Genomic DNA, 23,187 nt, shown 5'->3' on the forward strand with positions numbered 1-23,187 from the left:
GAGCCTGCCTGGACACTGCCATGTTCCCAACTTAGTGATAATGAGCTGAACTTCTGAACCTGTAAGCCAGTCCTAGTTAAATGTTGCCCTTTATAAGAGTTGTCATGGTCATGGTGACTGTTCACAGCAGTAAAACCCTAACTAAGACACTTCCTTATAAGTTAGTTGTTCTGTAGACTCTGCCAGTGGGAAGCTGACTCACACCCAGAGCATCTCTTGTCTGTTATCCTTACTTGGACTTCTCTCCACTTACTATGTTGTTCCTTCTGCTTAGAATGTGCTCTCTTTTGTGCATGAAAAGTGTGTTTGCCCATTTTCTTAAGGCAAAATGTAATTCCCCTCTCCTCTAGGAATCTGCTTTGGCTCTTCCAAACAAAGAATGTAGATTCTCTCACCTTTGTAGTTATCTGGTATTTAGCCTCTGATCTACATAATAGAGTATTCACTTAGAAAGGTGTTTCTGATTTACTACAAGGGCAAAGTCAGATAAACTCCTCTTAAACTGAAAATACCAGTAAATCAAAACACACATTAGGGCTACCTAATGTTGTACTCCTCCAACAAAAAGCTCAACCTAGCTGGACCTTGTAGAATATCAGTGGTTTCTTCTTGAGATCTCATGGCTTCCTGGGAGCTGTGATTTACCTACTGTCACACATTCTGCTGAGAAAATGACTCTACATATCACTCTCCTGGGAAAATATATTTTTTTTAAAAAAAAGAGTTCAAAGTTCAGTTTCTATTGAATTCATATTGCTTTTGCACCCTCATAAAGCTGGAAAATTTCAAACCTGGGACTGTATGAGTCATTCTCAGTATCAGACAGAACATGGAGTAACAAAACATGGCACAGCTCAACTGAAGGATTTAGCACAGTAGAGTGGGTAGGGCAAACCGATAAAGAGAAATCAAGAACCCAGAGACAGTGATGGTAAGAAATCCCTGCTACTACCGGGCTTTATGGGACAGGAGAATGGGATGGATTCCAAAACTCTGAGGGTAAATGAACAGCCGTGGAAAGGCCTGTCCAACAGGAGCTCATGTCTTCAGCCAAGGGCACATCCAGGCTGGGATATAACTTAGTGGTAAAACTCTAGCTGGACTTCTACAAGGCCTTGGGTTCCATGCCTAGCATGTGGGAAAAATAACATGGAAGATGACTTCTAATTTGTGGTGGGATGTCTCAGGAGGAGCCAGAGACAGATGGTCGACCTCATTGTCTCTTCAGGCCTATCCAGTCCACTTGTAACTGGTGGGCAGGACATCCCTTGTTGCTGTCTTAGGCTCCTGCAAGAGAGAGTGGGAGAGTAGAGAGTGGATTTGAGAGATAGGGAATGTCTTTAGTTTGTAACTGGCATGTTTGTTAGAGGTGACTTTTCTGGTCCTAGTCTGTTCCAGGAGCTCCTTGTAAGCTTAGAGCATGTCTAACATTGGCATGGTTTCTAGTATCTCATAGGGTTTAGTTCAATGAGAATTGAAATGTATGCATGTGCTCATGTGTGTGTGTGTGTGCGCGCACGCGCACACGCATGTGTGTAGAGAGAGGGAGAGAGACAGAGTCAGAGAGACAGAGCATCGTGACCTTCCATCTTCCAAATCCGGGGTTTGGAAGACAGAACAGGAAGAAGGCAAGAGCCGGAGGTTTGGGAGAAATGCTATGAAACACTGTCTTCTGGACCTGACATAACCACTGCACACACGAACTCACAGGAGCAATGTTCCTGTGCAAGAGCCAGCCAAACAAGTCAGCATCCTAACGGACAAAGCTAGTTAGACTCAGTGGGCTCTGGAAAACAAACGCACAAAAGAAGAGGTCAAGAGGAAGGAGGAGGAGATGTTGGGAGTTGCTGGAGGCTGGGATAGGTTTGTTGGAGAGCGTTGGGATAAGGTATGAGAGAGGGGAGTAGGCGGAGAGAATCGGGGTGGATATGATCAACATATACTATTTACATTATAAATTGTCAAAGAATAAAAAGGATTTCATTTAAAGGCCACTAAATTATATATATATACATATATGTATATATATATATATATATGCTTTTCTTTAAAGCAAATAATTTTATTTCCTTGTTAAAAATGTTTTTCCCTTTTCCCTTATTTGTAATCTACTAATCTCATTAATTTGGAAATAGAGCTAGTACGTACCTATGCAATTAGTATTCTTATTTATGACTTTTACTTGTTTATTGAATTTCAAAGCAATAGTGTTTGAAATACTGTACAGATAATTTGATACTGGAATTAATATTTAAGAACAATATTCTTTCAAATATCAGTCCTATAGAGTATTCAAGAAGTAAGATGGGAAGGAAATACTTGTTTAGAAAGAGTCAGGGGGAAACCTGCCTGAGTTTTCTTGAAAGTGCACAGGCTGTGAGCAGAGCAGTAGGGAGACCACCCTAAGAATCCCAGATACCTTGTGGCCTTGTAGCTGCTCCTTAGTGGCCCCTTTCTGTTAGTTAATTCTGAATGCTACTCAAGCCTTCCCCTGTGGGTTTGAATGTGATAAGTACCGGGAGGATTTCTTGCTAGGGGCAATTTAGGTCACGACATGAGCCGATTATTAATATACTACCCTGGCCCTACTTTCTTGTAAAAGAACCTCCCAAAAGGAAGGAAATTAGTCTGTCTCTGTCTCTCTGTGAGTCTCTGCCTGCCTGTTTGTCTCTCTCCTCCCTGTCTCTCATTCTCTTCGAAGGTGGAGTGTGATCTCTTATTACTCTGGAAGTTCCCCCAGGGAGTCACACTGTAATGTACGCTGGTTCTTTTGGCATTTGGATAAAGCTGAGGTGATCTTTGTAGGAGGTTGCTATGACAATTTGCAAACAGCGAGCCCATGGAACTCTGCAGGAGGCAGCTCCCTCTAGACTGAAGTCTGCTATAGTAGGGGCCGGCACTCTCAGGGACCTGGGGACAGACTCAAGACGCAGAGCAGTGGAGAATGGATAAGAACTCCAGGAGCACTTCAGAAACTAGGCACCTCCCAGGAAGGAAATGCATGCCTGGACGGACAAGGTCCAACTTTCTTCCTATCTGCTGGGGATTTTTCCAGCTTCCCCTCCACACCTGACTGTTCAGGTGGACAAAGGTGCACGCACGACAAAACATGGGTGTGCGACCGGAAAGCACTTTTGTTGTTGTTGTTGTTGTTACTGGGAAACAGAGGCTGTAGACCACAAATGAATAGGGCGCGCGCGGGGGGGGGGGGGGATTCTCCACGTGTCTGGGAAGGGAAAAAGAATCTTTTCCTCCGAGGATGTGAGGAATCAGAGATGTCGCACCAGTGCAGCAGAGAGCTGAAAGGAAGGTGTGTCTGTCTCTGGCCGTGCTGGGGAAAGGCTTGGAGTTGTAAGGAAATGGGAGGTGTCTCCGATGTTTATTTTTGCCTAGCAACCCACAGCCAACTGCTACCTCAGCTGCGGTCCACAGGCGCCTGTCTGCCTCCCCTTGTCCTAGGGACTGGAGGGCAGCGGTCACTCGGTGTCAGTGAATCAGGGAGGGAGTGCGTGGCCGAGATGGAGGTGGAAGGGCAGCCCCTTCCTTCGTCCAGGTCACCAGGCTCAGCCGCAGTCCCTCCTCGGGGCCTGACTTTCCGAGGTGACCCTCGTACAACTAAGTTCTCTCCATGATAAACTGGGGAGAGGGGCTGGCTGGGCCACTGGGACAGGGGCCGGGGCCGGGGGTGGGGGGCGTCCCCTCCCCAGTATTGTCTAGGAGCAGCCATTAGGAGCGGTGTTTAGGGGCGTGGTGGGAGAGGGAGGGGTCTCTGCAGCAATTTCGGGAGGAGGCCCGCCGTGGTAGGTTGCGCGGTAGTACGGGGAGGGGCGTCGCAGGGGCGAGGGGGACACGGGGAGAGGGCAGATGGCCGCAGGGGAGGCGCAGGGCGAGCCGGAGCTGCAGTTTTCCTGGGAGCGGAGGGCGGCTCTGCAGAAGATCGGAGGGGGTGGGACTCCCGGGGTGGCGGGTGGGGGTGGGGTGGCCGCCAGCCTGTGTGGCTGGGGGCCGGGGAGTCCGGGGCGGGGCCTCGGCGGGGGCGGGGCCGGCCTTCTCGGGCGCGAGCCGCGGGGGCGAGCGTGTGTGCGAGTGTGCGCGGAGGCGCGCGGGCCCGGGAGGAGGCTCCCGAGCGAGTGTGTCCCGGCGGCCGCAGCCCGCTCCCCGCGGCCCCGATGTGAGGGAGTCGGGGAGGCCAGTGGTGCTGCAGGGGAGGGCGAGGCATGTGCACGGGCCGGGGGGTACAGCAGCCGCCCGAGGACGAGGGGGACGGCGGAGGCGAGGAGGAGAGCGGGGGGCTCGCGGCGGCGGGTCCGGGCCGAGGGGATGCAGTGGACTGCCTGTGTCTGGCTGTAACGGGAGCGAGGCGGCGACGAGGCGCGGGGGACCCGCGTGAGGGGCGACCAGGAGGCGGCGGCGGCGGCGGCGAGGAGTAGCGGCGGGACCGGCGGCGAGGGCAGCACTGCCATGCACGTTCCTCTCTCGCGGCCATGTTAACCAGGAAACCTTCGGCCGCCGCTCCCGCCGCCTACCCGACCGGTAAGGGCCCCGGGACCCTGTCGGCAGCGCGGGGCGCGGGCTCGACGCATTGGTGCCCCGGGATCCCTGAACCCGAAGGGATGAGCGAGGGGCATCCGGAGCGTGACCCCGCCGCTGCGCCCTCTCGGTGGCCCGCCCTCCCCTCCCCCGGCCCGGCGACGTGGGCTCCGGAGCTCTGGCCCAGCGCTGCTCCCCGCCGGGTCTCGAACTTAACTTTGCAGCTGGCGGGTGCGCGCCGGGGAGCCGCGTCCCGACCCCCCTCGTTTCCCGCACGCCACCGGCTTTTTCCGGACCGGGTGTCTCCTTCCATCTTCTCCCTGGAAGAGGGGGTTCGCTGCCCACCGGGGCGGGGGCGGGGGTCTGGGTGGCTCTCTTCCCCCACCCTGACCCTCTTTTGTCTCCTCCCGCGCGTGGCTCCCAGGCCGAGGAGGGGACACTGCCGTTCGCCAGCTTCAGGCTTCTCCAGGGATCGGCGCGGGGGCTCCCCGAAGCGGAGTGGGGACCGGCCCACCCTCCCCCATCGCCCTGCCACCTCTCCGGGCCAGCAACGCTGCCACTACAGCCCACACGGTGAGACCTGGCTTCGGGAGGGCGCCAGGCAGACCCCTGGCTTGTTGGGTTCTGACTGTGGGAAGAGAGGGCCGAATCTCCACGCCCCTGGCAGGGGCCTGTCCTCGACGCCGCCCTCTGCAACTTGGGCGAGCCCCGAGCTGCTGCCACAAAGGAGATTCGTGGCGTGGGCCCCTCGCTTCCCTCTGGAGCTCGCCCACCCTAGAGCTCCTTTTCCTGGGAACTTACTCCTTTCGCCCTCTCCCCCATTTTTTCCTTTCTGCTTCCTAGAGCTCCCTTCCCCCGACCCGGTAAACATCTACTCCCAACCCCAGGGGTGGTGGATATTTATAGAAACGTATGTGTTAGGGGACAGCTAGGCTACCCTGCCTGGAAAATCGATCCCCCAAAGAGCCTCTGAGGCCTGGCTCCAGCCAGCAGGGAGCACCCGCCAATTGTCCCCCGCGTGTGTAAGCATGTTTTATGAGAGCTACAGGTTTGAGCACAGCAGAAATTGTAATTAACATTAACAAAAATAAGAGCTACAGCAGTAGTCAAAACAAAACAACCCACCCCTGTAGGATTCTCAACGTGGATATTGCTGGAAAGGAAAGGGCCAGCTTTGCTTTGTAGGTGGCAAGGGAGGGGCATCTGACAAGGGCTGTGATCCCTGAGGGAGAGGAAGCCTGGGACTGGTGGCTGCAGAATCGGGCAAGCCGGATTCCACTTCAGCATGTACCTCTCCTCAGCTCCCAGCGATGGCCTTTGGATGGTGACCGTGAGCCTAGAGGAGGTGTGCGCTTGCCGAAGGTGATGGTTTCAAAGGTCTCTCTCCCAAAGGCTCTATGGGAGTGTGAGCAAGCTAGGGTGGTATCTGTGTGAGGTTGCTTGCAGGACACAGGGTTTTGATGCCGAGTGAAAGTTGCTGGAAAGCACCCACCCATGGTTTGTGGCCCGCAGGGAGCATCTCTAGGGGCCATGTGTGACTGAAACTTGTTTATCGCCGGAAATGAGAAGAGCCACTTTAGTTGTGCTGGAGATGTACAGGAGAGAGGTAGACAGTTTCATAGGTGTGTTTTGTTATTCCCTTTCTGGTTTTCTCCGTGGGTCTATCCTAGGGGCTGGGAACTCATGACACAGGGATTAACTCATCTGGTTGTACTATTGCTGGAGAACAGAGCCTACAGGTAGTGGGAATGCAGTTGCCACAAGGCCGTCCTAGAAAGGAACCACCATTGGTTTTAGAGCATTGGCTTTTCTGTGGGTTTTGGCTGGTTTAGAATCATCTGACAGTTTGGAAAAATCCGGCGATAATTCCCCCCGCCATGTGTTGGTGTGCTCATGTTACATGTTGTAAACTGGAGGAGAAATAAGTCAGTCTTCATTTCATTGCAATCTTTGTAAGGATGGCCTTTCCTGATCAGAACTCCTTTGCAGTTGAGATGTGTCATGGAACTGGGAAAAGGAGAAGTTGTCACCGGCAGAAATAGCCTGTGTGGCTCCAGAAAGGAAAAGACACGAAGGTGATTTCGGGAGAGATGACTGACCTGTGTGTGACATGGCTGTTTTTAACTAAAGGGTAAATTTCAGTTGCTCTGTACCCTTGGATGCTCCGTTTTGAAAGTGAAGCTTTGTGTTTCAAATGTCGTTAGTTTTTGACTTGGTTTGTGTAACACTACAGGTTTCCCAGCTCAGGGGCATCGAGGAACACAGAGTTTATGCGGCTCCTCTGCCTGTTTACCTGAGGATGCAGACTCCACAGGTTAGCTGAGCTGTCAGGAGTCCATAGACAACTCAGATATGCACTGTCGAGTCACACACCCTCCCGAGTCTTCATTTAATGTCCTACATGGGACTACTAGTTCTGGGAAACAATATTAGCTGTATTGTAAATCCTAGAGCCTTTGCAGATGTCTTCCATATATTCAGAAGTGTTTATATGTTTATTTCCGGAGCAGCTACACCTGGGAGGAACTGGGGAGGAATGACTGGGGAGAAAGGTTAGTAAGAAAAATGAACAGAGCAGGTCCATTTTTTTCCCTTAAACACCTGATAGGATTATGAACTTTGGAATTTTCCATGGTGTTTGCTTTCCATTTTTGTGTTGACTTTTATTGTATACTACAGTATACAGTATATTGGGTCAGCTTGTCCTAAAAGTAAAACCAATAAGTATCTTGATTCTCAGTGGCTTTAAAAAAATAGTATGTGGGAGACGATAAAATATCAGTATATATCTTTATAACCTTTAATGTTTAAATTACTCATCAATGATTTCTCTTTCAACTCCTCAGTTTTATTCCCATAACACCACACAACGTTTCTAAGATGATTTGGGGAGGCTTTGAAACACCCAGAAGTCTTAGCTCGAGGAGCATCTGTTGCTTGCCATTTTGGTATCGCAAGAGGACGATAAAGTGCCAGACTCCTTAGCCTGTTGTCTGATAGAATTTTCAATGCGAAAATATTGCATGTTTCCAGGAGGGCTTTATGGGTCTCCCCACTTTAATGCATGCATTTGCTGGAGAGTTAAACCATTACCTTAGTTTCAGCTTTTATTAAATGTGACACATCTTGCTACATTAACAGATATGGCCAACCCATGGTCTCTGACTTCAGGAGGCTGAGGTGAGAGTGAAGAGTTTTAAGTGTCCTTATGTTCATGGCATATCTATCTGGCCTTTCTGGGTGCCCCTTCCCAGCCCCCCATCCTGACCCCATGTATCAGTTTTGTGCATTTGATTTTGGTTGTGATTTCAGGGTCCTGCCCAAAGTCCTCTTCTTACTGAAACTTTCAAGTAAATATCTTTAACTCTTGGAATGTGTGAGGCTCTTGGGTGTTGTTAAGATGTCTACCTCAGGTACTTTTTAACCAGCTGTCCTTTGCCTCGGAGGCCCAGCAAGATCTTGTGACTTGGGTCTCTTGGGATATTTCCCAACTCCCTCAGTGTTGACTTCATGTTTTCTTTTGAAGATGCAAACACCGACGCTGAAGAATGACTCCAAGACACATTTCTTGATGTGTGTGTGTGTGTGTGTGTGTGTGCGTGTGCTTCTAGTCAGGGCATATTCATTACATTTCCACTGTGTACCTGAGTTTGTTATCGAGGACTTAGGGAAAATAAGAGGCGATGTTCTCCCTGGAATTTCTCAGCAGCCAGATAGGTGCAGTTTTTTGTCAAACCAGAGTGAAGAAAAGTGGTGAGCGCACTGTGGGTGCAGAGGGGGGATTTAATTGATAGAGGACTTGAGAGCTTGGGGTTTTGAAGGGTGAGTAGGAGTTTATCATCTGAACAGTGGAAAGGAGGAGATTCAAAGCAGTGTCTGAAAAGGGTCGTGGTCATAGCTGTCACCTGCTCAGTGCTGTACCAAGCCCTTTCCAAATGCAACCCGCTCTAATGTCCCTAATAGCCCTAATGAGGTAGCTTGGGACCTTCTTACACATAAGGACACTGCAGCTCAAGAGAGACTAAGTAAACAGCCCAGGGTCACATAGTAACTGGAGGAGCTGCATTCACTTCTTGTGTGAAAATCTTAAAAAACAACAGTAACAACAACAACAAAACTGCCTTCATCAACAATCGAGGATGTGAAAATGTGCAGGCTTCCTGGGCCTTAGGAGTTCAGCCTTATCCCTCCGAGATGGATAGACAGACTGGAAGAGCTCAAGCCAGATGTGTTCTTACTGCATGCATTGGCTGTGACCGTGAGATGTAGCCATGGGCCAAAGCAAAAGCAAGAGCAGCCTCAGGTGGACAGTGTGCATGCCAAACACTGTGGAGAAGGATTTGAAGAGTTTAGGTTATGAAGCCGTGTATGTGTGTCCGGGTCTGCCTCTGCCTGTGAATCTGCCTCCGTTGTCCCAGTGAAAACAGCAGTGTGTGGTGAAATGTAGCAGTCAGAAAGGGTATGCAGGACTGGACACAGGACTTCACCATAGGGTGCAGATCCTGAGAGGGTTTCCCAGGAGGACACTGTCAGGGACTCCCAGCTTTTCATCCAGAGTGGTTATTTGGAAAGAGAATTTTTTTTTTCTTGTCGTTGTTTGTTTTAAAGTTGAAGATTATGATAACAAGAAAACATTTGGCTTTATAAAGAAAAGTTAGGAGTTTGTTTGAGTTGCCTGTGGGAGCAGAAACTCATTACTAGCTGAGCATAAAAAGGGCTTGAGTCCAGGAGCCACAGATAGGCTTGTCTACAGGAGGAGACAGGATAGACTACAGCCAATGGTGGGCGCTCCTGTATCTCAGCCAATGATGGGCGCTCCTGCATCTCAGCCAATGGTGGGCGCTCCTGTATCTCAGCCAATGGTGGGCGCTCCTGTATCTCAGCTGTGTTCAGCGTTGACTGGGAAATTATAGGAGTGAAAAAGCAAGCCTGGACCCACCTATCAGCAAGGGGTCATAGCTGATCCTGCAAAAGGATACTAAGGGAAGGCAGTTGGAGGGAGAGTTTAAGGGCAACCTCTTTGCATCTGGCCACTAAAATATTTGGAAAAAAAATTTTTTTTTGGATTAGACAAAAAAGTAACTATCATAACTTAAACTGGAGTAAATTCTTGATGCTCAGAGTTTTATTATGCTAGCATTGTAGGAATCTTTAAGACCCAAGGTTGATTTAACCCTTAATGTGCTCCATGAGTTGTCTAGCATAGATCTGGAGGATGGGGGGAATTGACCTGAAGTAATCTTCCTCTGGCCCTGGAGAGAGATTTCAAATCTTGAGTTCTTTTTATTCCTGGTGCTTGAAAGACTACAGAGGTAAACAGCTCAGGGGTAAATGGTGCTTGAAAGGAAAGCAGTGCAGAGACAGAGGCGCAGTGGAACAGGCAACATCTCTCACGTCAGGGGGTGGAAGCATTGGTTTCCCCACCCCTAAGGCTAGCATTTGTTAGCAAGTTCTCGGCTACCCCTGGGACCTTAGAAACCTGGGAAGGGGAAAGAAAGGACAAACAAGTTTGTATTACATATTTTTTTAAATATGTGCTAAGCTTTTTTGATGTATTTTATAGTCTGTTTTGCTTTTGAAGTTGAAAGAGATACCAAGTCCCTTAGTAGAACATAAAGTCACCTTCCATGTAGTATCCACTATGGGTTGAGAAATCTGCTGAAAGACTCTCTGAGAAATAAAATTCTTGATTCTGTAAAGCCAGAGTCCCAACTACTGGCTTCTTTTCGTTTTAGAAGTAAGCAGAGAGTCTCACTCCATAGACGCTCATTACGCTTGCTGTGTGTCAATTCAAAAAAAAAAAAGAAATCAGGGGATTTCATTTTATAATCCAGCGGCTCCCAAACCATTTCTTGAATTATCATGGTACCTTAAGTAGTACGTCTGTTCTTTTAGGAGTATGAATAACCCAAAACAGAGGACTTAGCAGTAAGGAAATAGGACTCATCTTATTTACTGTAAATTCTCAATGGGCAGACTTCCCAGCACTTTGTAGCCTGGCCCTTAACTAATACTGGTTGAGTGAGTGAGGTAGATTATGGTGACAATTTGATTCTTTGAGATCTCAAGTAAGAATCCACCAAGCAGACTGCTGGAAGGAAATCCCAGGCCTATTCAGGATAGGAAAAGGAGGGCTCTTCCTTTGCCTTGTCAAGTTTTGTTTAGATGAGATATTCTGGGATGGCATGCGGGCTGCGCCAGAAACAGAAATTGCTACTTTGTATTCGTATTAGTTACTGTTGTCCTTGCTGCGAGAACCGATTGAAAGGAGGAAGGCTTTATTTTGGCTGGCGGGTTAAGAAGGGCTAGACTGTCATGGCAGTGAAGGCTTGGTGGCGGGAACCTGAGGCAGCTTGTCACATCCGCCTCTGCAGCCGAGAAGCAGGGAGAAAATAGTGGTACTGCCTGGCTCACTTTGCTTATGTAGTCTGGAAACCCAGCCCGTGGAAAAGTGTCACTCCCAGATAGGTTGGAGCTTCCCACCCCAGTTAACCCAATCTACAAGCTCTTGGACAGGATCTAGATCCTGTAATGGTGGCAGTCTCAACCAGCAGCCTGTAGAAATCCACGCATGGGGACCAAGCTGTGGACCAGAGGCTCCAACTGAATGGCAGTTGCTCAGTTTTTGTTGGACAGAATGACCTTAACTGATTATAAAGTCACCAACACCCAGAAACCATAAACAACAGGCTTGAAGTTCACGAGGTCACTGGGGCACAACGAGACTGTCAATAGAAGCCTATTTTGTTTGTTGCTGTGTGTGTTCCTAGGTCAATTATAACCTCCAGGGAAGAAGGAAGCAGTGGTTTGGGAGGATGTCTAGATTCGTAAAAGAGCTCAGGACAAATGCGATCCCCCATCCTTGGATTAACAAATGAAGTGTGGAAGGCACTGTGGTCTGGGCATGGGCAGCGGGGTACATGGTACTTGTTTGTGTTTTACCTGTTTCGTTTCCAGATCAGATAGGGTGCAAAACACCTGCCATGTGCCAGGCCTGTTATTAAACCCAGGGTGCAGGATGGTAACATGAACGCTTCATCCTTGCTCCAAGAAAGCCCACTCCAAGGACCCAGGCTACGTAGGGGTGGCGTTCCAGGGATGTCCCGTGTATCCCAACCCTGCCCAATCGACTTTTTTTTACTGTCTTGCCCATGACCAGCCTACTCATCCTCTTTGTTCATGCTGTATGTTCGTGGCTTGGGTACACACGGCTTTCCACTGAGTAAAACCGGTCGTGGCTGTTTGTTCATGCCAAATCGGATATTGTAAAGATGGGAATGGGCATCCACCTTGGAGAGTCGGGGGGGCCCCTGCCTTTCCGTTTATGCTTCTTGTCTGAATTCCAGATCGGCGGCGGCGGTAAGCACACCATGAATGATCACCTCCACATCAGCAGCCACAGCCACGGACAGATCCAGGTTCAGCAGCTGTTCGAGGACAACAGTAACAAAAGGACAGTGCTCACAACACAACCCAATGGGCTAACGACGGTGGGCAAGACGGGCTTGCCTGTGGTGCCAGAGCGGCAGCTGGAGAACATTCACAGACGGCAGGGGAGTTCCACCTCTCTCAAGTCCGTGGAAGGAATGGGGAAGGTGAAAGCCACCCCCATGACACCCGAACAGGCGATGAAGCAATACATGCAAAAACTCACGGCCTTTGAACACCATGAGATTTTTAGCTACCCTGAAATATACTTCTTGGGTCCAAACGCAAAGAAACGCCAAGGCATGACAGGTGGGCCCAACAATGGTGGTTATGACGACGACCAGGGATCCTACGTGCAGGTACCCCATGATCATGTGGCTTACAGGTACGAGGTCCTCAAGGTCATTGGGAAGGGGAGCTTTGGGCAGGTGGTCAAGGCCTATGACCACAAAGTCCACCAGCACGTGGCCCTGAAGATGGTGCGGAACGAGAAGCGCTTCCACCGGCAGGCAGCTGAGGAGATCCGGATCCTGGAACACCTACGAAAGCAGGACAAGGACAACACCATGAATGTCATCCACATGCTAGAGAACTTCACCTTCCGCAACCACATCTGCATGACGTTTGAGTTGCTGAGCATGAACCTCTATGAGCTCATCAAGAAGAATAAGTTCCAGGGCTTCAGCCTGCCTCTGGTCCGCAAGTTCGCCCACTCGATTCTGCAGTGCTTGGATGCTTTGCACAAAAACAGAATAATCCACTGTGACCTTAAGCCTGAGAACATTTTGTTGAAGCAGCAGGGTCGAAGCAGTATTAAAGTGATTGACTTTGGCTCCAGTTGTTATGAGCACCAGCGCGTCTACACGTACATCCAGTCACGCTTTTACCGGGCTCCGGAAGTGATCCTTGGAGCCAGGTATGGCATGCCCATCGACATGTGGAGCCTGGGTTGCATCCTCGCGGAACTCCTGACGGGTTACCCCCTCTTGCCTGGGGAGGATGAAGGGGACCAGCTAGCTTGTATGATCGAGCTTTTGGGCATGCCCTCTCAAAAACTCCTGGATGCTTCCAAACGAGCCAAAAATTTCGTGAGCTCTAAGGGTTACCCGCGATACTGCACTGTTACGACTCTTTCAGATGGCTCTGTGGTCCTCAACGGAGGCCGATCCCGGAGAGGGAAACTGAGGGGCCCGCCAGAGAGCAGAGAGTGGGGGAACGCACTGAAGGGATGTGACGATCCTCTTTTCCTTGACTTCTTAAAGCAGTGTTTGGAGTGGGATCCCGCGGTCCGCATGACCCCGGGCCAGGCTTTGCGGCACCCGTGGCTTAGGAGGCGCTTGCCAAAGCCTCCGACCGGGGAGAAGACAGCGGTCAAGAGGGTCACAGAGAGCACTGGTGCTATCACCTCCATTTCCAAGTTACCTCCACCTTCCAACTCAGCCTCCAAGCTGAGGACTAATTTGGCACAGATGACAGATGCCAATGGGAATATTCAGCAGAGGACAGTGTTGCCGAAACTCGTTAGCTGAGCTCCAGTCCCCTGATGCTGGCAATCTGAAAACCGCGTCATAGCTGAGCCTTACTGGGTTGGAAAAGTGTAGCTCAGACCTGTTTTTATTTGCCCAATAACTCGACTCATTTGTATCTTTTCAGCACTTGATGTAAGACTGTTTTGTTTTTATAAAATACATGGGGACAATGCTTTAAGTTTTTATACTTTCTGAAACCATTTTTTTTTTGTTGTTGTTTTGTTTTTGTTTTTGTTTTTGTTTTTTTTTTTGTTTGTTTTTCTTCCTCGTGTTCAAAAAGTACGATGAGCCTTACTGTATTTAGTGTGGTAGAGTAATCACTTCGGTGGCAGGCCATTGATTCTTCATGACTGCCACACACTTACAGATTGGTCAAACACATTCACTCTGTTTTCATGGTTCGTCCTACTCCGCAGGGAGGGGGGCCCCCGGAGGCCCCCTCTCTGCAGGCCCCAGGTTCACACGGAGCAGCCCACCTTGCCTCCGTTTTCCATAAATGAATCTGGGTCAGAGTGGAGGAGGAAGAACGGGGTCCCAGTGAAAAATCTCTAAGGAAAAACCTGCGCTTTAGACATCTTCCTTTTCCTCATGGTCTGTTCAAACGATTACAAAATAGGATTGCCTGCTTTCAACTGCCCACTTCAAAATCTGATGTCCTTATGCCACCGAAGAGCAGTTAGCCGATGAGTGGGAACTGAGATGTGTGAATTCCTCCCGAGGCTCTGGGATGACGGCGGGCTGTCATAATCAGAAAGCCTTCTGGTTGCCGAATTGCTTTTGCACCTAATTTTAAGAACCTCTCCCCCACAATGCTCCCTGTTACCTTTTCTCGTTTGCTTCTCTTCCACCACCCACGTCTTGTTACCTGCATTAGTTTGTCTTTTCCTTTCAGCTGTCTGCCCCAGGCCGATAACCTAGAGACACATTTTAGCTGCCACTGTGTCTACAGTTTCGAACCCCAGTTCCCAAAAGAACAGTGGCCTAGCTACCTAAGGTGGGGACTTCCATAGTTCCAAAGAAGATTTAGCTGACCAACTGGGGTCAGTTTACACTGCAGGTGCCACAGAGGTTCCCCTAGCATGGGGAAGAAACATCAACTCTTTTGTCAGAAAGTCAAGGGGTTGAAAAGGGAGGAGAAATTCCACGCCAAGTTAAATGGTCTGACTTAATTCTCTGATTCACTAAAAGAGCCACGGGAAATAAATGATTCCTCTGTTTAGCTGACTTTCTTTTCAATCACACTGTTTTTGTGGGCAATGATGCTTTACCTGAGAGAGTAACTGAGAGTTAGGTAAAAGAATATTTTCTTCTCTGAATAATAATTATTTTCACAGTGAAAATTTCAGTATTTTATCACTAATGTATGAACAGTGATATATATGAATTTCAAGGCACGTGGAGAGAATTTTTTAGTATGTGCAATTTAATAGAGAAAGATTTCTGCCTGTTTGGACAATAGGTTTTGGATAGTAAAAATTAGGATAAATAATCTTTTATATGCGCAGATATTATTGTATTGCCTGTAAATCGATTTACAAGTACTTACAGCATGGTCCCCAGCGAGGCCAAGAAAGTTTCCGGTTACGTTTTTTATTTTTAATTCTATGTTTTCTCTTACTTAAAAAAAAAAAAAAAAGAAAGAAAAAAATAGAAAGTGTCATTTTGAATAAAACATTTTTCTTATCTTGAGGCTTTGCCAGTTGATGGTGGAAAAAAATATGCTCAGGAATTATTTCAAATATTTGCCAAAAATCAGTAATAAGATTAGCTTATTAATAAGTTAGTAATATCGCTGTTTGCTTTACTATTTAAGGATGTCACTGATAAGTTTAATTTGTACCTCTGTACTTAGCAATGGTAGCTTCTTTCCCCTAGTCAAATTTTTTAGCGTACTGTACACAGCTCTGTGTAGTCTCTGAAGTGCAATAATATGTCAGTAAGCTCACGAGACAGTACCCCAGCCAGTGGCTCAGAGGGCTTTCAAATTACCTATTTATTTTGTAAACTTCGGCTTAAAGGCATAAGAAATAAAGAGTTGGTCTGGGGACTTTGCAAAGTTACTAGTCTCTCAATGACAGCCCATTGTCCTTAGGTCCTTAAAATACATATTTTAGAAATGGAAGCTATTTCCCCTTCCAAGGCCACGTTACTGTGTCGTCACCTGGTTGCCATGTGAGCCTGATCCTGCATCACTAACTCCCCTAGGACGTTACCATGCTTGCAACAGTTGAGAAGTGGACTGAGATGGCTCATCTTTCCCCTGCCACGCAGACCTGGTTGTCTTAGCCCAACAGGACATTGGTGACAGCTTTACCCACAGGTGGCACGGGAAACTTTGAAGCAAAGTATTATGTGCAGTGCTACAAGGTTTCCTTTCTGTTTGTTTGTTTCCTTTCCTTCTTCCCGACCACAGTGGAATTTCCTTTATTCATCAAAACCATTTCAGCATAAACTCACTCCGCTGCTTTGAGGAGAATCCTACTTAATTATTGTGTCTAAAATAAAAACTGTTGCCTCTCCCTGATCTTAACCTAAATAAAGGGCTCCGGTAGGCTGCTGGGAGTTGGCGTGGAAACGGTCCTTGGTCTCACAGGTTACCATTGTCTAGGGATGTCTGAGCTGTTTTCAGATTTAGGAATAGCACAGTGTCGTCTTGTCTCTGGTTGCAGTCTCACTTGGCCCTGTCTCTTGCACTACCAGAGTGTTCTTAGCACAACAGTGGCACAGGAGGATTGCAAGACAGCGTAGATTAACATCGTAGAGGGGAAATTGTGCCCTTAGTGTTAATAATGTGCCTTTTGTTCTGAATGCCATGTCATGGGGCATGCATTTTTTGGCCTCTTTAACTCTTTGAACAAGAGGTAGTAAAAATGGAGACCACCTCTGCATAGATAACATCTGTCTTAAATATCTAGAATTATAGGCCTTAATAGAAACCATAAGGCGTGAGTCGTCACTGGGCTCTGAGCAAGATAACTATTGGTTAGCTACACCAGGAATTCCCACGTTTAGGAGGTTAAAGACGGTCTCTTAATATCAGACTGATTTTTTTTTTTAAATGATACTTTTTTTGGTTAGGCTAACACTAGACAAAAAAAAAATCAACTGTATTTGTAAAAATTTACCTCAAACCTTTTAATTTTATAGTGTGATTAATCCCAGGGCATTTGGTATGAACCAAAGTGCATTCCTTTTTTTATGTGCCTGGCTCTAGTAAGGATGGCCAGGGATTTTTACAATCTGGGTGCATGGCACTTAAGCCACTTTTAAACTTACTGGGCGGTATAGGGTCCTGCGAGTGACTTCGTCAGAATGTTGGAAAACACTCTAGGCATCAGTAGCATTGGGCCATATTGGAATTTTAAAAAGTGTGAATTGTTTTAAAGAGGACATTCATTTTTGTAATTTTTTTCATCAAGAATATTTCTGGTTAACGAAAGTTTGTTTTTGGTTTTTTTTTTTTTTTAATAACAATAAAAAGATCAACTGATTCGGTTGGTAAAGGTTTTACTATTGCCCCACATAATGCTGCGGTAGCATTTATAAAACAAAGGTATTTGTGGACTCTGTTTTTAGGGGCTTGTACATCTCTCTGCTATGGACATATATACGATACATTGTCATTAGATCGGCTCAACTGCTGCGGTCATGTCTAGGCAGGGGCTTGGGTTTTATCGAGCAACAACTTAGACACGTGACTGTGATAATGCCGCACCTGTGTGTACTGAAAATATGTGAAATGGTTGAATGTGGACTGTGTATATATGTATGTACAGATTTCTGTGAGATGCTGCTGTTGCCACTTAACATGGAAAAGTGTTCTAGTGGGTTTGAATCCTAGTGGCCAGTTCTATGAAACTGTATGCATTTGTACAGCCGGAGGCAGAAGTTAAGACTGTTTAGTGAATATTTGTTAAATTTTATTGTTGTGGCCAGAGATAATTTCAGAATAAAATTTTAATGTCCTACCTTACTTCTCACCCCTTTTCTAACCCTGATCTCACTCTACTTCTGGTATGCTGTTAAACAAGGAGACATTAGCACGTTGGGTGGCTTGGGACATAAAACCGCCCATTATTTTTTCACGTTAAATATGTAAATTCTGAGGGTTTTTTTTTTTTTTTTTTTTTTTTCCTATTTAATGAGATTTTAGGAAGAAACCCCTACTAAATCAGAGCTCTTGGGATAATTCTATTTCTCTCTGGTAATTTCATGTTAGTTTTTCTTTACATGGTATCTGCTACATTCCACACTATGCTAGGGCCCTCCCCTCCCCGACATACCCACTCTTCCCCGAGTATGGTCCGGGTCAGTTTTTTGAAGATGCTCTCGAGTCTACCTCGGGCTTTCAGAGATGTGCGTTCGTTTTTATCATTTTTATTCTTTATCACTGGTGCTCTCCATGGTTCACATTTTGGTGTCTCCTGACATGGTTGGGTCAGAAAGCAAGGCTTGTGGGTTGCAACTAGCTCACACTTAACACCGAACTTTAGTTTACTTGCCGGTGCCATCGAGCAGGGTAATAAATATGTCAGACATCTCAGGGACACGCTGTAGATGAGCATTGTCTCATGGGGAGATGTTTGTTAACATCTCTCCCGATACTGGCAGCTGGCAGCATCTTCCTTATCCGGAGTGAGTAGCATTTGCTGAAGGAACGCAGCCATGAGATTCCTAAGCCCAGCTTTTGTCTTCACTTCCAGCACAAAGGTCTTCAGACTTGTTTTGCTTGCTACTTACATCCAGGGTAAAAGCACAACAGACAGAACCAATCAACCACAGAATCAACCAAAGGAGAGGAAAACCGATGAACAAGATGTATATGGAAATTCAAGCAGACCCACAGCGCCCTGGTCTGACTCAGGAAGGACCAGTTTCCACACCCCTCTTACCCAATCTGTTCTTAAGTCAGTTACGGGCCACATTCTGTTTGAGTCTCTAGAACCCGGTTACCTTTTGGAATCAGCAAGTATAAAAATAACTATTCATAAATAAGGGACTTCAAAGTTGCTCTCAAACCAGCCTTAGAGAATGTCCCTTGTCAGCCCTAACGCTGGTCTTTCCGAGAAGGGAAGGCTTTGCTTACTGTTCTGTTTCGGAGAGGGCTTTAGAAGCGATCCGAAACCACGGGTATCTGTGGCTTTCGTCTCATTTATTTCTTTTAGTTTGAATTACATCTTTTCCTTCAGACTTAACACAAATAAACACTTGTCACCGATGGTACATAAGTCCCTCCCCAAAGAAAATTTGACTACTGGGCTGTGTATACACGAGAGAATTGTGTCTTCATGCAAAGTGGTTGGTTTATTTGGTTTCCCATTGACTTAAGGGATCAGCTGTGGTTGCATCCTTAGTAACCATGAGGGAGACAGGAATGGCCTTTTTCTTTTTCCCTAACTCTCAGGGAAATTTAGTAAATCAAGAATGAGTGACGGTTCTTCTGCAGAGATGACTGTACTGTGTTTGGCAGAGTACAGTAGCATCCCTCCCTACAAATGGGAGAGAGCTCCCTGAAGATTCCATGGTGTCACATGAGCGTCTCTCCTTACTCTCTGAGCTATAGTCATCTCTCAGCTGACGCTGACGAAAATGAAATGAATGATACCAAAAAGACTCTGAGAACAGAGGGAGAAGACTAGGAAGAGGGGCGTTTTGCTAGCTACCAATTTCCGAGAATATCTTTTCAATTGAGAAACCACAAAAAAAAAAAAAAAAAAAAAAAAAAAAAAAACCTGAGGACTAGAACATTCTAGTCTCCTCCTAAGGTCTACCTGTAAATTTAGATGCAGCTGCACACACAGCCATTAATTTGCACGAGTGAGGCACGTGGTCATCTGTGGGAAGAGCGACTGTAGCTCCGTCACTATTTCCTGTGGTCTTAAACTTTTTTATTTTTTCCTTTCTTACACTTGAGTGTATGAAAACATTTTTGATCCATGAATTCTCAGGGGAACAAAAGCTAAAATTCACTGAGTGATTGTTAGCAGTAGATAAATCTCCTACACCAAGATTTGCTCAGGTTTTCTACCCTTTGCCTCTGTATTTAAGTAAATATAGATTGCTTCCCAGGAATATATATTATATATATATATATATATATACATTATATATATATTATAAATATTTCAGATACAGCTTTAAAATACCAAACTGTAAATAAACCAGATTTTACAAAATAAAAGACAGTGTCTTTCCTTGCTTTCTATATAACAGGTTACTAACCTCCAACCTTTGAGAAGTTTTACAAGACCCATTTCCCCATTGGTAGAGACGAAGTATTCTTTATTAAACCAAAGCCCATGACATAGATCATTTAATAAGAATTTAATTTTCAGTTGTTTGTGGGATGCTATATGACTGATTAAAAGCAGTTTATCGAGACTTAGGAAATAGGCATATGAATTAAATGGACTCATTTTTGATCCTTATCCCCAAATGGCAACACCCCGTTTATTTTCCCCTCTCTCTAGAATTAGAATTATTGGGCTTTTGTGCTGAGCATGCTTACATTTAAGAAGTCACTGAAGTCACAGTGTCTCCTTTTATCATCCGTCACAGACCAAGTCCCCACTGAATGCCTACATGTGAAGTTGAATCCCAGGACCCAGAGGTTTCTGTGATTATACCAGGAAGCAACTGGAACAATTAACACAGATGTTAAGACAGCCATTCTGGGAGGCTGGAGATGGCTCAGCGGTTAAGAGCACTGACTGCTCTTCTAAAGACCCTGAGTTCAATTCCCAGCAACCACATGGTGGCTCACAACCATCTGTAATGGGATTCCTCTTCTGGTGTGTCTGAGGACGGCTGCAGTGTATTTTTTATTATTATTATTATTATTATTATTATTATTATTATTATTATTATTATTATATAACAGCCATTTTGGCTCATGAAGAAAGCTTAGAAGAGCCCCTCATGCAAGAAAGTGGCGATATTTCATGAAGGCAGAGCGTCATGTGTGCCTCTTCTATGATGAACTTGATTGGAAAAACATTTCTATACCACAGGTTTTTCTTGCAAAGGGAGGTAAGGTAGATAGATCAAGTATTCACAACAACTTTGGGGGCTTTTACCCTAAGAAGTCGAGAAGCCTGTACAACTTTAAGTCCCATGGATGCAATTAAACTAAGGAAGGGCATTTCGAGTCAATAAGAAAAACAGGTAAGAAATTAAAAAGTAGACAAGAGCCTGTTCTTAAAAGTTACAATGAGAAACAAATCAATCGAGAACCTTTCTTGTGAGTCAAAGCAGGGTAAATCGAAGCAATGGGTTTCCTTGTCATCAGCGCAGCATCAATAATCAATAAAACAGCCATGATCAATGTTTCCAAAAGCATGTGGTGCAGTGTACTGATTAGATGCTTCAGGGGTGTGATTAGCAGAACCTTCTGGAAAGCACCCTGACAGTTTGCCCTTGAGCTTCAAAAGTTTGCCAGCCAGTTGGCCTCAGGAACATATCACTGGAAGAAATCTATGATGTTCACACAATTTGCATACAAAATAATCCCATCTAGTAGCAAAAACCTGGGGAAAACTTGTATAATATCAGCTGGGGATTGCTTAATAAATTATGTTTCGGTTATGTTTTTATGCAATTAGAAGCAAACACGTTTTCAAAAAAAAAAAAAAAAAAAAAACCTCCAAATAACAAATAGAACGCACTAGACCTAAAATAAGACACAAAACTTGCCCAAAGGTGGAGGCAGAGGAGAAGTGTCATGAGCAGGAAGACGAGAGGACTGCACGCTGTTAGGACAAGTAGCTCTGCTGTTTTTCCTTGACGGTCAGCTCGGTGGGTTTCAGAACCACGGTGGGAACAAACCTCCCAGTATGTCCATGGAGGAGTTTGCAGAGTGGTTGATTTGGATGAGAAGACCGTGTAGGCGGCACTATTTCAAGGACTGAGATCTGGGGCTGAGTCCGTAGGGTAAGTGATAGTCATTTCTGCTCCTCGACTGCATACAGTATGGTCCACCCACTGTCGCATGTTCCCCACCCCATGTTCTCTCTGCTCTGAGGGACTGTACTCTCAAACTGACCCAAGGTAAATCACTCCTCCATTAAGTTGTTCCTTGCGAAGCCATCCGTTGGTCACAGCAGCAGGAGAAGTAACTAACGTAGTTAGCTGTCTTCCATTTTAATTTTCTTCCATCTCATTCGAATATGAGTATTTCTACTTTAATCCTATAATATTTTTTAAACACACTGCATTATTTCAAATAATATATGTAGAAGGCAATAAAGTAACAGCAGGTAGTTAGCGTGTGTGGACTTTAGTTATGTGAAGCTGCATTCTTGGTGTCCTGCTAAGCCATGGTGAGCTGTCCACATCTCCACTCTCTGTGGCCTGGAACACCAAGTCTAGCCCGCTGAGCCAATGCACCTCTTGGGGTTCCTTGCAGACACATAAGTGAGAGGTGCTTACAAGAGCATGACTAACCTGAAGACAGCTTCATCGCCCTGAAGACTATTCCCATGTGGGAGACAACTTACAGAAGCTGCCACCCCAGGATCTCCCTGCTTAACTTCCAGGCTGCTCCGTGGGAGATTCTCCTCCGCCAGTGTGGAACCAGGGTAAGCAGGCCTGAAGCAAGAGTAGGGTCAAGGCACATTCCAAACCCCAGGATTCTCATGCTGAGGTCCTCAGGAGTAGGACTGCTCCTCCCCTCGCTCCCCACCCTGTACCACCCGCCCCAGCCTGCACGTTGTGCCGCACATAGCCCTTGGCTCACTAGAAGAGATCACGAGGCAGGTAGCCAGGTTAAACTTCCTTTCCCCTTGTAAGTTCTTGTCCAGCAGCACCAGGAATTCCTCCCCATGCAAATGCATTCTCAGCACCCTGGCCCAGGCCAGTGACATACAGTCACCCTGGTAGCCTCTACTTACTCCACAAAGGTTTTAAGCATCCTTTGATTTCCCCCATTAAACTGAACCAGTTCTCTGAAGCTGTTCCCAGGCGTATGTGTTCCTTCCCAACGCTCTCACTGCTGACCAAGATCCTGCCTGCACCTTGTCTAAACTTCTCTCCCTCCAGCCAAACCTGGTATAGGGTGCAACAGGGGTGCAGTGGGGGGGGCCTGGCTACCCCAAGGAGGAGAAGCAGATATGGGATGGCTCGTTTGTACCAACTGTTTTCTGCTTATGTAATATTGAGGAGGGGCTTTATGAATCTGCTAGGTTCCATGAGCCTTGTAAATGTCTTTAGCTTTTCTATAAACTTTCCCCTCCCTTCCAGAAGTGAGTACTTCTATCGGAGGAAATAGATAAATAGCAGGTGTGAATATTATTTTTCTGAATTTTTACTGCTGTCATATTGCTGATAGTCCCATTTATAACAGAGGATCATGTGTGTTTGAGGGAAATGAGGTCAGGGAGAAATTAAAAATTAGAGATGTTATTTGCTGTAAAGGCAATAGATGTTCTTTCTAAAGCCAACCTTTGGATGCTTGGCAGTGGCTACCTAGAATCTTTCATTGGTATTTACTCGGGGTTCAGTAGGAAACAATGCTGTGATTGATTAGCAATGTCTGCTCTGGGCAAAGCAATGGGTGATTGCAGTTTTGTATTTCAGAATTATTACTTGAATTCCTTGACACCTGGAATGCATTCAGGACATTGCTAATATTAGCCGTTCATTAAGGTTTAATTTTAAGTAGATTGCTCCCCCACCCCTTTTTTCTTTAGGAGCCAGCACAATG

At 46.4% G+C, this 23,187-nt stretch overlaps 1 protein-coding gene across 1 annotated transcript; it reads left to right on the forward strand.

Moving 5' to 3' along the window:
* Nucleotides 1–4,118: 4,118 nt before the first annotated feature.
* DYRK2 (dual specificity tyrosine phosphorylation regulated kinase 2) lies at nt 4,119–16,967 on the forward strand. Its single transcript, XM_080935913.1, has 3 exons — nt 4,119–4,533; nt 4,955–5,103; nt 11,877–16,967. Exons 1-3 carry the CDS (start codon nt 4,485–4,487, stop codon nt 13,485–13,487), a joined length of 1,809 nt encoding a protein of 602 aa, XP_080792039.1. The 5' UTR covers nt 4,119–4,484; the 3' UTR covers nt 13,488–16,967.
* Nucleotides 16,968–23,187: the final 6,220 nt, after the last annotated feature.

Source organism: Micromys minutus, assembly GCF_963924665.1.
Source record: "Micromys minutus genome assembly, chromosome: 22".
In the NCBI taxonomy this organism is placed as follows: domain Eukaryota; kingdom Metazoa; phylum Chordata; class Mammalia; order Rodentia; family Muridae; genus Micromys; species Micromys minutus.